Source organism: Tenrec ecaudatus, chromosome 10, assembly GCF_050624435.1.
Source record: "Tenrec ecaudatus isolate mTenEca1 chromosome 10, mTenEca1.hap1, whole genome shotgun sequence".
NCBI lineage: Eukaryota > Metazoa > Chordata > Mammalia > Afrosoricida > Tenrecidae > Tenrec > Tenrec ecaudatus.
The window spans coordinates 37,900,561-37,915,359 of NC_134539.1; the positions used below are offsets into that span (position 1 = coordinate 37,900,561).

Sequence of the window (14,799 nt, forward strand, 5' to 3'; positions counted from 1 at the left end):
CGTTTCCTTACCTTTCCACGCCATTTTTCCCTGTGTGTTCTGAAGCTCCCTGCTCGCATCTTTAGAAAGATCTGAGACGACATTTACCAAAGCATAAAGAATAAAATGTGAGTGAAGAGATCATTGTTTATTTTATTCTCTTGGTATATTTTCTTAAGGTAATGCTTAAGTTAATATGCATTACTTTCTTAAATAAATCATTTTTTGGGAGCTCTTATAACAATGCATACATCAATTGTACCAAGCACACTTGTACATATATTGCCATCATCACTTTCAAAATATTTTCTTTCTGTTTGAGCCCTTCGTATCAGCGCCTCTTTCCCTCCCTCCCACCCTCATGGGCCCCTCATAAATTATAAATTATAATTTTTCTTATCTTACACTACCTGCTGTCTCCACATTACATTTATTCGTCCCTCTTGGGGGGGTAATTATACATCAATCATTATAGTTGATTTCCCATTTCTCCCCCTGTCCCCCTCACCTTCCACCTGTGCTCATGGTATCACTACTCCCATTGCTGTTCCTGAGGGGTTTATCTGACTCGGATTCCCTGTGTCGTGAGCTCTTAACTGTACCAGTGTACATGCTCTGGTCTAGCCAGAACTGAGAGGTAAGACCGGGGTCATGATACTGAGGGGGAGGAAATATTAACGAACTAGACCAGTGGTTCTCAAACTTTCTTATGCCGTGACCCTTTCATACAGTTCCTCATGTGGTGGTGACCCCCAACCATAAAATTATTTTTGTTGCTACTTCATCACTGTCATTTTGCTACTGTGATGAATCGGACAACCCCTGTGAAAGGGTTGTTTGACCCCCAAAGGGGTCGCGACCCACAGGTTGAACACTGGCGAGCTAGAGGAATCTTGTGTGCTCCGTCTGTGCTGTGCTGCACTCAATATGAGTTACTTAAAAAAATCATTTTATTGGGGGCTCGTACAACTCGTATCACAATCCATACATCCATCCATTCTGTGTCGAGCACATCTGTGCATTTGTTGCCATCATCATTCTCAAAACATTTTCTTTCTACTCCAACCCTTCTACATTTTCCCCCTCCCTTCCTCATGAACCCTTGATAATTTATAATTTTTTTCATGTCTCACACTGCTTGATGTCTCCCTTCACCCACTTTTCTGTTGTCCGTCCCCCAGGGAGGGCCAATATGCATTACTTTTGCAAAAAAGTTTTAAAAGAAATGATTTTTTTCACAAAGGAATAAAAAAACAGGTCACACAGTTAAGTCGAGTACCTACGGAGAATAAATTGTGAAGTTATGTAATGGTTGGCTTTTTAAAACAATAGAATCAGTGTTTAGAAACTTTGCTAAAGACGCATTTTCCTTTTAGGTTTTTCTGCATGAGTGGCGAAGACACTTTTTGCAAGTCGTCGTAACAAACCATTTTTTGAGGATGTCTGAAGATGAAGAAAAGGTGAAGTTACGCCGTCTCGAGCCAGCTATCCAGAAATTCACTAAGATCGTGATCCCGACAGACCTGGAGAGACTGAGAAAGCACCAGATAAATATCGAGAAGGTGAGCCTCGCTGTTCCCATAGCCGCTTGCTAGTTGCTGTGCATTTCAGCTAAGTTTAGATTGTTAGGACAGAGGCTCTGCTGGAAGACCCAGCTCCTATTGAGCTCCCAACTTTTCTGGCCTCCAAATGATTTCTCATATATTCCCGCTTTAGGAAAGGCTCTGGAGATAGACCCTGCACCTATTTAATTGTACATATCGGTCCATTGGGCACTCAGTAATCAATATGCAAGCTGTTTGATATTGCACCACATGTGATATTGCACCACATTGCACTGGGCCCGGGGCCTTCATTTCCCTGACCCCCAGAAAGTCTGCTCAGCTGGGAATGTGCGCCCGCCCATCAGCAGCTCCTCTTCAGGCGCATGTGCACGGGGGCTTCAGAATGTTGGTCAGAAAATGAATGGAAGGAGGATGGATTTTTTTCCATAAACTTTTGAAGCTTCCCACACTAACGAAGTAATGAGTTGTGAGTTATCAGAGAGTGTTATTACTTCACTACCTCCCTTTGAGAAAACCCCCAAATCGATAGACATCGTGTACAGATCAACCAAGGAACTAGAGCAGTGGTTCTCGACCTTCCTAATGCTGCGACTCTTTCATACAGTTCCTTGTGTTGTGGTAAGCCCCAACCATAACATTATTTTCGTTGCTACTTGATCACTGTATTTTGCTGCTGTTATGGATCAGATGACCCCTGTGAAAGGGACCGCAACCCACAGGTTGAGAGCCACTGAACTAGAGGCAGGAAGAAGTAGGCTCTGGGACTGTGGTGGAGGTTCACCAGACTGACCAGCTGGAGGCCAGAGCCGGGAGGGGTGGATATGACATTTGTAAACATCGCTTTGTTGACTGTGAGCATTGATTTGGCGAGCTATATTGTCTCGTGTGTTGTGTACCGGCCAGTAGTCCTTCAGAAGGAAATGCCCAGGGTAAATTTGGGCTGTTTGGCCCTCTCTCGATTCTCATTTTAATCTTTGGAGGAGGTGGAGGTAGAGAGAGATACAGCTAAAGTTTTCAAAAGAAACCCCATTTATCATCCTCAACTGAGTAGTGTATAAGAAAAGTGACATAAATACCATCCCCCACCCCATAAATACCATCTGGGTTACAAATTGGGCCACTAACAGAAAGGTCGGCAGTTGGAAATCACCAGCCGCCCCATGGGAGAAAGACGCGGCTCTCTACTCCTGTAGCGCATTATAGGCTCAGACCCCACAGGGGAGCTTCTTCTGTCCTGTAAGGCCACTGTGAGTTGGAACTGACTCGATGGTCCTGAGATTGGAGTTTAATCCCCTTACTGTTTAGGTCACTTGCGCATAGTATAGAAAGTAAATTCCAAGAGAACCACGGTGGTTGCTTTTTGCTGGGCCTGTAAAAACAAGTAGTCCTGTGACTCTTCAAGGAGGGAGCTGGCAGTCACTCGTTAGCCGTGACATGAATGGAAGCAAACGCTTCTGTGCTTTGGTCGGTGATAGTGAGTTGCTCTGTCAGTGCAGGAACAACATAGAAATGCATTTGTTTTCTTGTCTTTTTAAAACATAGTATTTCCTTGTGTTTTCCGTGATGGCTTACACAGCAGCTCGGGTTCCCATTCAGTCTCTCTGAAAACTGTTCAGGGGTTTTGCTTACATGCCTCACAATTGGTGACCACTCGCATAATTTCTGTCTTGTTGTTCTGTTTCCACGAAACGACATTCCCACCTGTGATGTAAAGTAATTATGGTCTCAAGGTGATTTTTAAAATAGACCTGGTTTCTTCTGATTGATCACATTAGCTGTGTTTCACGGGGCCAGTTACAAAGGAGACCGGAATTTGGCAGATAAATTGATTCTGAAAGACAGAAATAAGTGGACTATGCGCTATTAAATCCTTTTCTGTTCTACTTTTACCTTTGAGGCGTAGCACGTCTCAGTTTCCTCTTCTGTCACATGTCTTCTGCACAAAGCACCTGCCCTCACTGTTGCCAGAGCTTAGCCACCTTGTGCCACCCAGTCAGCCCCCATGGAGAAATCAGGACCCAGAGAGGAAGGCGGAACAGGAACAGGAATGGATCTGTTACTGATTGAGAAGGCATTACCCCAGAGTAATAATGATCCATCCCTCTCTGCCCCAACTTTTTTTCTTTAGCATCTTGTGAATTTTTCACTTGAAGTTTTTGGGCAATCCCTCCCATGAGGAATGGTTAACATCGTAGGTGATGTTGTAGGCCACGCAGTTACGCTCCTCCTGGTCTATGTTTGTCTCATATTCTTAGGCACCTACTATCTGTAGGCTTTCTGGTTTAATGAAGAAAGTGGCTTTTTATCTACTGAGAAGCATATTTTGGTAGCTATGTATGGCAATGTGAAAACACTTAGAAGCTTCAGTGCTCGTTCGGGCTGCACAAAAGAGGTCACAGCTGAAGTCAGACTCCAGGTGTCTGACAGTGACTCGCTTTCAGAAAGGCATATTCTTCCTGGGGGAAGGGTGCAGAAAGATAAAATATTTATTATGTTGCCCATCAGTCATCCAATATGAATTTAAAAGGAGAAAGTCAGGCTGAAGGGAAATTGAAGGGACGCCTCGGTGGAGGGACCCTGCCGCGTGAGAGAACAATGAGAGTAGTGTGCTGTGGACACCTGGATCTGTCTTCCATCGGTCCTTCAGCATTGCACTGTATTGCGCACGCTGGCCTTGATTAAAACTCAGTCCTGAGAGGTGAAGTGCTCGCACCCAGCCCTCTTGGCCAAGATCGCAGGCTTCAGTAGAGTGAATGTGATGGACAGGGCGTACTGTAAGCTTGGGACATCATTTCTTTTGTTTTATAACATAGGAACTGGAGAGGAAAGGTTGGCATGTATGTTACGAGTATATGGTCAAGGTGCCAGTAACAGAAAACCCCAAATATGAGGGGCTTCCAAAAGTTTGTGTGAAAATCCCATGATTTTTTTATTCCATTTCCCATGAACTTTTGAAGCGCCCCCACACACCATGGTAAATTAAATAAGAGGATTAAAAAAAAAAAAGCTGTCCTCTGACAGCCATAGAGGCAGTCCAGAAGAGCAGTGGCAGCTCAGCGGTCCACAGGGACCCGGTGTCTCACCGGTTGTTCTGCCATCCTCAGCTGGCTTCTGTCTTGCATGTAAGTTGGCTTCCGCTGAGGCTAGCACATCCACGTTCCAGTTAAGGTGGAATTGTTGTTGTTTTTATTGTTGTCAACTCCAACTCCTAGAGACTCCGTGTGCAGCAGACAAAGTACGGCCTGATCCTGCATGATCCGTACAATTGTTGAGGCCATTATTTCAGTCCCAGTACCAATCCATCTTGCCAAGGGCCTTCCTCTTCTTTGCGGGCATTCTGCCTTACCAAGCATGCTGTCCTTCTCCAGGGACTCTTCTCTCCGGACAACATGTCCAACGTGCTTGAGATGAAATCTCTCCATCTTCAATCCTCGGGACCTCTGGGCTGCTCTTCCTCCAAGACAGTCCAATTTGTTCTTCGGAAAGTCCCTGGCAACATTCTTTGCCAACACCATAATTCAAATGCATCTCTTCTACTGTGGCGTTCCTAATCATTGTCCAACTCTCATGTGCATCGGAGGAGACAGAAAATCCCATGGCTCGGGCCAGGTGCACCTTATTCCGCAGCCTGGGTTTGACTGATGATATCAGTGTCCTAATTGTCTCTTCCTACATATGTATTCAATTTGATTCCCGTGTTCCATTATGTTGAAAAACATTATTTGCAAGTTGAAACACAATGTGTATCGTGTTGAATGTAAAATTCATTATATCGTCTGTAACCCTTTATATCAGTCACCATTAAAAGTGTTTTTTTTAGGATATTTTCAATGAAGAAGTCATTTGTCTTGAAAAATTCTGTTACAGCTTGTTTCTCTTACCATGTCTACATAGTCAATGATTGCCTTTCAGTTGCCAGTAGTTTAAAGTGCATCCTGATTGCATAATTGCATGATAAATTTCAGCCTCAAGAAGTTGGTAGAATTAAATTCTTCATCATTGGTTTTAGTGGTTGGTGTGTAAATCTGAATAACAGGTGTGTTGGCTTGTCTTCCTTGTAGGTATACAGATATTACCCTAACTCATACAGCATGGCAGCATGGTACTTAAGGATGGATTTTGAGATCTTCTTTTTGGTGATGAATGCAATACCATTCTTCTTGAATTGTCACTCCTAGTGTAGCTATATGATTGTTCAATTCAAAAGGGCCAAATAGTATTCCATTCCAGCTAATTAATGCCTAGGATATTGATCTTTATGTGTTTCATTTCATTTTTGGTAACTTCCAGTATCCTAGATTTGTAATTCACACATTACATCTTTCAACTATGAATAGATGTCTGCAGTTGTTTCTTCTCATTTTGAGTCGGAGCTCATTAACAGATGGAAGGCATTAAAGCTTGACTCCATCCACATTACTAAGGTTGACTCTACTTTGAGGAGGCCACTCTTCTCCACTTGTATTTTAAGCACCTTCCAACTTGAGGGATTCATCTCTGGAAACTCTATCAGACAGTGTTCCGCTACTATTCATATGGGTTTTAGTGGCTAATCCTTTAGAAGTGGACTGCCTGTCCCTTCTTCCTAGTCTGTCTTAGCCTGGAAGCTCTGCTGAATCCTGTTCATCATGGGTGGCCCTTCTGGTACCATCCCCCCTTCCCCCCAAAATGGAAAAAAAGCTCCAATGGGTGGAGCTTTTGTTGTAAGCATTTTCCCTCACTAGGCAAACCTCAAGCAACCACCCTGAGTCAGTGCACCCAGTGGCGTTGCCTGGGAAGGTTCTCTGGTCACAGTGAATTGTTTGTTAAAGCAGTTCCGCTCAAACCTCATTTTTTTTGTGATGGCCAATTTAAGAGAACAGCATGTAAAAAAAACCCAAACATGTAGCTGTGAAATTTTGTTTCCTTTTGGGGGCTAGAGTGGTGGAATGCCACGGAAACTGTTGTGATATTGAGCTCAGCTTACAAGGACAGCACTATGGGAAAAACTCAAAAGTACAGTGGTTTTCTCATTTCAAAATAGGTGAAATGTCGATTGATGACATACCTTGTTCTGGATGTTCACCAACTTCCCAAAGGAACAAAAACATCAACTAATTTGGAGTTCTTTCCATCACGTCAGACTATTAATCCAGTTTTCTATTTAGAGGTTCTGAAAAGATAGCGTAACCCTGTGCGACACAAGGGCTGACTTGTGGCAGACGGGGGACTGGTGTTGCCACCACGACAATGCCTGCTCACACAGCCATCTCAGTGCACCAGGGTTGGGGCAAAAACAGCATGCCCCATGCATCTTACTCACCTGACGTTGCTCCGTGCAACTACTTTTTGTTTCCGTGAAAGAAGAGGAACATGAAAGGACAGCGATTTGCTGACGTAGAAGAGGTGGAGAAGAAAACGAGGGAGGTGCTGTCAGCCATCCAAACAGATGAGTTTGAAAAATGGTTCCAAGAATGGAATCGTAGTGTTGACAGATGTCTTAAGTGTAATGGAGAGTACTTTGAAGGCGATAAGGTTGTTTCGTAAAAAATTTAAATACTTAGCTTTGAAAAAAAATCCCAGTGTCGTTGTTTTGATACCCTCTTGTAGCTTCCTGCCTCATGAAACACAGACGCCTCCCCGGTGCAACGACCTGAGAGATCAATGATGGGCGGCAGATAACCAGAGCTACATTTCAGCTTCTAACTAAATTTGATTCTTTCAATGTTCTCTCTTTATTATTGTTTTCCTTTTAAGAAGATGTAATTGGCTTTTAAAGCTAATGCATGGACAGACTATCATCTCCTCTCTCTACGGTATTGTTTTTATATTTTCTGAAGCTTCCCTGTCTTTGTTTTACTTTGAGCCCCTCTTTGTTTGTGTTTGTCCCTGCTTGTCATGGTATTGGCTTTCTCGGGGGGCTGTTGGTAGTTTAAAGTGTTGCTGGGAAGGGGTGTGTAGAGGTATAACTGTGTAGCAGGGTAATAGCGGGGGCCGTGCTCACTGGAGGGGTGAACAAGTGAGGATCTATTTTAACAGGAAACCATGCGGTATCAGTGTCTGTAGGTCTTGTTAGCAATTCATCTCCCAAAGAGAGCAACCCCCAGTCTCCTACTTGTCAGCCTGATGTGTCGATTGTGTCAGAGGGGCCATTGTGGCAGATGTGGGGTAAGGTTATAGTGTGAACTTATACATTTTTCAACCAGCAGGGGAAGGAGATTAGGTAGGGAGAAGAGCAGTGTGTGGCTTGTCATTCCGAGAGTCCGTATCTAGACTACATGTTTCCCGTGTGGTGCTGGGGATCCCTTCGCTGCCCTCAGCTGTACTGGGTGTTTGTGCATCCCGCGGTTCCTCCTGCCCCGGGGCTGTGTTCTGGGTGGTGTGTGGCACCAAGACCGTCACCTCTTCTTCACCGTCCCTGACAAGTCAGCAAAGGATATGAGCGGCAAAGGTAGGACTTGTTTTGCCGTGTGCTGTGCTTGGGGTTTCGTGTAGCCCTATTTTTCTCTATGTTGTTTGGATGAAAAAGCAGACCTGAAGTAGTTCAATTACCTGCTTGAGGTCATTGTGTTAGTAGCTGTGTTTGGCTTCTAGCTCTATGCTTGGAACGTATGCACTCCTAATAAATGGATGATGAAGGAATGAATATGTGCATGTCTCCCCAGAGCCCACGATGACCTCAGGTGTTTTAGAAGAGACTTTGTGTTGCCGGCGCTCTTATTGGCTTTGTAATCAACTAAATCCACAGGCTTTTCTTTTTTTTTTTTACATGATCTGCTGCTGCTGAGCCAGAACATAGCTAGTTCTTGGACTTGAGCCATTATTCTTTTAAGTGGTACTTCTTACTTTTATTCTTAATTCTTTTTATCTTGTGGAATTGTTGTCTTTGTTCTGTGTCAATTCTCCCTTCTAGGTAATGTTGTCTACACATGTGGTGATTGAGCACTTACTGTCTTAAAGTCATTGGTGAAACCGGTGACCAGGAAAGGGGCAGAGCACGGAGTCCACCGTCCGTCCCCCTGTCTCTGTCTCAGCCTCACAAATCCACTCTTCTCACACGTTTACATTATGACCCACCGCTGGCAGCGTTTCGAATGCACTTCCTTTTGTGGAAATCGGGTCAATATTTGCTGGTCTCTAGGAACTCTGCCCTGTTCCTCAGAGATAGCGCCCTGCGTCTGTGGTCACTTGCAAAAGCGTTTGGTTCACTCAACTGTAACTTCCCTGGGCTGTTGGCTTGAACTCATTTGATTTCTCTAGGTTTTCTGTGACACGTTTGGTTTTCATTTCTTCATCATGTTTATTGTAGACTTTTTGACTTTGACGATCATTTCTCTGAATACAAAGGAAAGTAGAAAAGTATGGAGTTTGAATAGTTTTCCTTTCCTCTGCATCTACTACCCATATCTACACGTCCATTCGTCACCTTCCAAACATTGCCTTTGGTTCCAATCCCAGCTCGCTCGCTCCGATGACACACGCCCTGAGTGAGTTCCTCTCCAGTCGGAGGGACACCATCTCACGCAGCACTGTGCAGCAGACCTGGAGGCTCCCTGGTGTACTTTTTACCACTTTAACCATTCATCAGACAGCTATCAGGGCACTTGATCTTTAGAAAGCTGGAATGATAAAATAAAAATATGCCCGGTGGTTATTCTGAGGCTTGGTGTTATGAAAACAACAGCCATCACCAACAATAACAACCTTGCACGTAAGAGTGATACTTGGTGGCAACTTATGTACAAGTTTGCTTCATAGAGTTGAATGCTGGATTGTTATAAGATTTGGATCTGTAAGAGTCCCCCAATAAAATACTTAATAAAAAGAAAAAAAGATTGATACTTGGAAGTTAATTACACTTGAACTTAGCCAAAAGGCTGAGAAGCGATGGTACTTGGAAGTTAATTACTCAGCAAGTTAAGCTGTTTAATTTTAATAACAGGCGTGTTGCTGGTGACAAAATTTCTACAGCAACAATAAACAATTGCTGTGCTAGACCATTAGTTAGTCATCCATCTCTCACTTAATTGTGTGTCAGAGTCACTGTGTGGATGACTGTTGGTAAATGAAGATTATGATTGGCAAAAAAATATTTTTTATCACTTACTAATCTGAACCATGATGAGAATACTCACAGATTTTAAGTGGTGACTTAGTGACACCATTCTGGAACAGTAAAAAAAGGAGACGGGTATGATTACAATATGACACATCTCATTTAGCAAGGGCATCGATACTAAAAGGGGGAGCACTTAGTGAAAAGTTTATACAGGTGGGTTCTTTGTTGCTTTTGGTAACCTTGTTAAATAAGGATGGCTGGAGGACTTGGATTTCAGTTCCCTCGAGAAGAAAAGACTAGGTCTAATACCAGTCTTAAGAATTCTGCGGGGCTGTCATCTGGGGAAAGACCAGACATGTTGTATGTGCTGTTGTGGTCAAAAATGGGGCTGGTGGTCATGAGCTTGACCTACAACAAGGAAGTGCTTTTGGCCCTTGCTTATTAATGCCACACGCGCACTTCACGAGTAGGGCTTAAGTAAACGCTGAATAGCAGTCATTTTCCAATGGCATTTTGTCCTTTTTGTCATGCTTTTAGATGCTTCGTTTATGTCTTTATTTGAAATATGCATATTTCAAATACTCTCCAATACTGAATCTGAAGTTCAGGTTTCTTGCTTGGGAATTCTTTTTAATCAGGAATTCTTATTATATTGATTCCTGCCCATAACAGATTGTTTCTTCTGTTTGATCATTTTCTATTTTAAGCTCAGATTCGATGGGGCTATCTCGGTGGCACCTAGGTGTTAAGGGTAAGAGGTCCCGCGATGATGCAAACGGTCTGTGTTTTAACTACAAACTGAAAATTTCCAGAGGGTTAAGGATATGTCCCATGGGACTTGGAGTGATTTCTCCTGTGTTCCTCAGCACTATTCCAAGGATAACGATGCAAAATAGTATCTTAGTGTAGGGGTTCGTGCATCATACAAGTAGCCTGTAAAGGTATGCCTAAAGACACATAAGTTAAAGGTAAGGATATTTAGGAAGGACTTCTAAACCCAGACCAAGATAGATAGGTTTCTTATCAACAATACTGATACACTTGGTTTTTGTTTATTAGCGCCCCCTCTTTCCGAGGATGTAGCCCTTCGTTGAACCTAGATTTCTATTAGGAAGTAAAAAAAATTCCAAGGCCATACCTCTTTTAGGCCAAGGGTTTCATCTGTTGTCTTTGTGTTGCTTTTGAAAGTCCATGCACCTTGGTTATACAACGTGCAACATCTTTCCCCTTCACACACTACTCTGGCATGCAGTTGGCATGGGAATTTCCCCAAGGTTCTTGTATGCCAACTTCCTATTTAAGAGGATGTATATATGTAGAACTTTGGTAGCAGGAGGAAAAATTTTCACTTATTTTACCTGATAGGGTGCCCGAAACAAAAGTTAAGATTGGGCTATCTATAAAGAGGCTATAAGCACGATTTGGGCAATCATTCATTCATTTATCAAACTCAGTGCCCTTGAGTCGATTCTGATCTGCTCTTGTGGGTTTCCCAAGTAAATCTCTATAAGATTAGAAAGCTTCTTTTACTCCTGCAGAGCAGCTAGTGGTTTCAAACTGCTGACCTTGTGGTTAGCGGCCCAACATGTAACCCACTATGCCACCAGGACTCCCAGTTCACTTGTAGAATGAAAGATATGGGGACTATCCTCTAAGATTGGATTGCCAGAAGAATGCATACATCTGTTCTGGAAGAAATACAACTGGAAAGTTTACTAAGGACGTCGAGACTTCTCACATATTTTGGGCGTGTTATCTGGAGAAGGACATCATGCCTGGTAAAGTAGAGGGACAGTGAAAACATAGAAAGGTTCTCAATGAGGTGATTGACACAGTGGGCTGGCGGATAGTAACAAGTGCGAGGATGGCTCAGGACCAGGCAATAGTTAGTTCTGTTTTACATAAGGTCCTTATGAGTTGGAATCTACTCAAAGGTACCTCACAACAATGCAACCTCTCCATGCAGCTCTAGTTGAATGTTTCCTGGCTTTGATTTATCTCTGCGTTTCTAATCCAATCTGGTAAGCTAGATATGTTAATCTTCTAGACCAGCGGTTCTCAACTTGTGGGTCGTGACCCCTTGTGGGTCAAACCCCCTTTCACAGGGTTCGCCCGATTCATAACAGTAGCAAAATGACAGTGATGAAGTAGCGACGAAAATAATTGTATGGTTGGGGAGTCACCACCACATGAGGAACTGTGTGAAAGGGCCATGGCATGAGGAAGGTTGAGAACCTCTGCTCTAGACCATTTTGAAGCCAATTCTATTCTTCTCCCAAGGTAGCTTCCACCGCTGAGTCACTCTATTCTTTTGCTATTATGTTTACATTTGGGGGGTAAGTAGCCACAATCACTTTAATGGGGAATCTTTTCTTTTGTCTAGTATCAAAGGTGCAGCGTCTGGGACAAGTTGCATGAAGAGCATATCAATGCGGGACGAACTGTGCAGGTAAGGGCGTTGTCTCTGGAGAGTTACTCGGAAGAGGACGGCCTTAGAACATGGGGATCAAGTTAAGTATCAGTATTGCTGATCCTTTCACACGTACCCGGGCAAGGGACTTAAGAAAATTTGTGGGAAAGTGTTATGAAAAACTAATGGGATTTTCCCACAAAGTTGTTGTGGGAAGTCCTCTGATGTTCATAACTTCTTTAAAGATGTATACATAGCAGGAATTACTGAGGAAAATATCATTCATATTGTTTTGATTCATTTTATCAAATTTCCCTCCAGAAATGAGATGTGAATTTAAACTTCATAATCAGTGCATTTCCTCAAATCTGTAGCAGCAATATTGATATTACCCATTTTCAAACTTTTGCTACTTAGTAGATTAAAGTAATTCTGTCTTAAACTGGATTTTGTGGTGGTGGTGGTAGTGGTTTCTCTGAAGGGGGGAGGTTTTGTTTTGTTTTTGTGTGCACATTTCTTCTGTGAGTTGTCTGCTCTGACCGCTGGCCTGTGTTCGGCTCTGCTGCTGTCTTCTCTAAGAACTTCTGACTGTACAACACCGATCATCTCCGACGTATGTTGCAGGCATTCTTTGTCTGACAGTTACTGTAGATTGATTTCAAAAAATGAAATTTTCACAGAACTTAAAACCGAAATACAATGGAAAAAAACAAACAAACTGATAATGCCTACCTTCTCTATCTCCAGGTCTACTTAGAAGAAACTTTTGTTACTCCTGGCCAGTTTCTCGAATATTCACCTCTTTATTTCTAAACACCGTGTAAACTGCTTATTTCTTGATTCATCAGATTTGGGCATTATCTCTTCACTTCTAACTCTGATACAGAGAGATCGAGCTTCCCATACTGCTCGCCTACTTTCTTTTCCCTTATATAATTATATATACTATGATTTAGGGTCAAAGCAGTAATCAATATCCCATTATTTATTTTTTGAAGAAAGTGCTTCCTGGCAGACTGAATAGTGAAACACAGTATAGCTCTCTTGCTGCCCCCCCTGCAGTTAATAATTACCTCATTTTCCAAAATTGCTCAGCTTTCTGTGTATTTGTATTTAATCTGTTTTGTATATATTCCACGTCTCTGCTACCAGGCATTGATAATATAGATTCTCATATTCATGTATTCAAATAAGTGGATTCTACTCATTGTCCTAAAGACTTATCCTCCCCGTGCGCCCCCTCCCCCAACATACGGACTCGGATCTCTCATTTGTGATGGTTAATTACAAGGATAAGCTTAGGATTCTAGTTAGCATTTCCTTCCTGTTTGATGGTTTTCTAGTTGTGTTCTTCCAAAGTCTAATTTCCCAGTGTTTCTATCTCACCGCCAGAGCCTGCTTTCTAATGCAGTCTGGTGGGATAGAGTGCATAGAGCAGAATGTCCTCAGAGGGCAGAGTAGAATCACACCTGTGGGTTTCTGAGACTAAATCTTTATGGAAGAAGAAAACCTCTTTATTCCACAGAGCAGCTAGTGGTTTTGAACTGCTGACCTTGTGGTAGCAGCCCAACATATAGCCCACTGTGCGCCAGGGCTCCTAGTCTTTGTATAGATCTTTTTTTTTTTTTGGTGGGGGAGGGAGGTTTGTGATCTTCTGCTTATCCTTAATGTTCTGAAATGTGATGATATATGTCATATTGGGTCCTTTCAACCATAAATATCCACATTCTTTGATCTGAGAAAAATTCTTAACTTGTTTATTTAATAGTTTATTTCTTTGTTCTTTTTTTTCAAACTGTGTCATACAGGCTAACTCATTTATTTGTATATTGTCTTTGGCTGCTTTCACACCTTAATGGCAGACTTGAATATCATGACAGACCACATGGCTTGCAAAGCTGGAACGATTTATTATCCTGACCTTTACATACAAAGCTTACTAAATCCTCATCTATTGGTTGTTGGAATTCTTTGACTACCTGATTTTGTCTGTCTTTAACGCAAGAGTCCCTGGGCTTAATCTTTCAGTCGTTTACTGTCTTCTTTATTTCGGCTGCTTATTTTATTTTCAAGAGCTACTCCTAGCTCGCCTTTCCCTTCTCATAGCAGTTTGTCTGTGACTGTAAATGAGGGGTTAGACAGGTGCACGGTGCCTTGGTGGTGTCGTGGATCAGAGTGCTCGGGTGCTAAGCCAAAGGTTGACATTGGAATCCGCCAGGTGTTACCAGGAGAAAGACGTGGCCGTCTGCTTCCAGAAAGACTGACAGCCTTGGAAACCCTATGAGGCAGTTCTGTTCTGTCCTATCGGGTCTCTTTAATCAGAATCTACGCCACAGCCATTGGGTTCCAGAGGTCCCAGTAATAGAGGTTTGTAGCTTAGAGTTAGAGAAGATGGAGAAAGGCAGATTGATTTGAGATTTAGATGGAAATTTGACCTCTCTCAGTGTATCCTACTGTTTGCTAATTAGATTATAGGCTCAAAGCGCAGGGCCATGTCTGTGCTGTTTGCACATTTCACTGTAGTTTGTGCCCAGCACGCCTCAGTGTTTATTAAATTGTACTGGCCATGTTAATATCAATGAGATTATTATGAATTGGATTCCAACCATCTTTACTGGTTAATGGATCATTAAAAATCACTTGTGAAGTCAGTCAGGGTGCGATGTAGCACCAATGAAGAATACAGCTTTCCTTCAGTTCCTAAATGCTTCCTCCCCCACAACTATCATGATCAAATTCTACCTTGCAAGTCTGGCTAGACCAGAGGATGTACACTGGTACAGATAGGAACTGGAAACACAGGGAAT

General features: G+C 42.7%; 1 protein-coding gene across 2 annotated transcripts in view; it reads left to right on the forward strand.

The window, feature by feature from the left end:
• STX17 (syntaxin 17) overlaps positions 1–14,799 on the forward strand; it is a 58,989-nt gene that overhangs the window by 12,769 nt on the left and 31,421 nt on the right. For both annotated transcript variants that reach the window (XM_075560219.1, XM_075560220.1), the window contains exons 2-3: positions 1,356–1,541; positions 11,966–12,031. In XM_075560219.1, coding sequence (XP_075416334.1) covers positions 1,419–1,541; positions 11,966–12,031 — 189 coding nt within the window. In that variant the 5' untranslated portion in view covers positions 1,356–1,418. The remainder of the gene's footprint in view (positions 1–1,355; positions 1,542–11,965; positions 12,032–14,799) is intronic.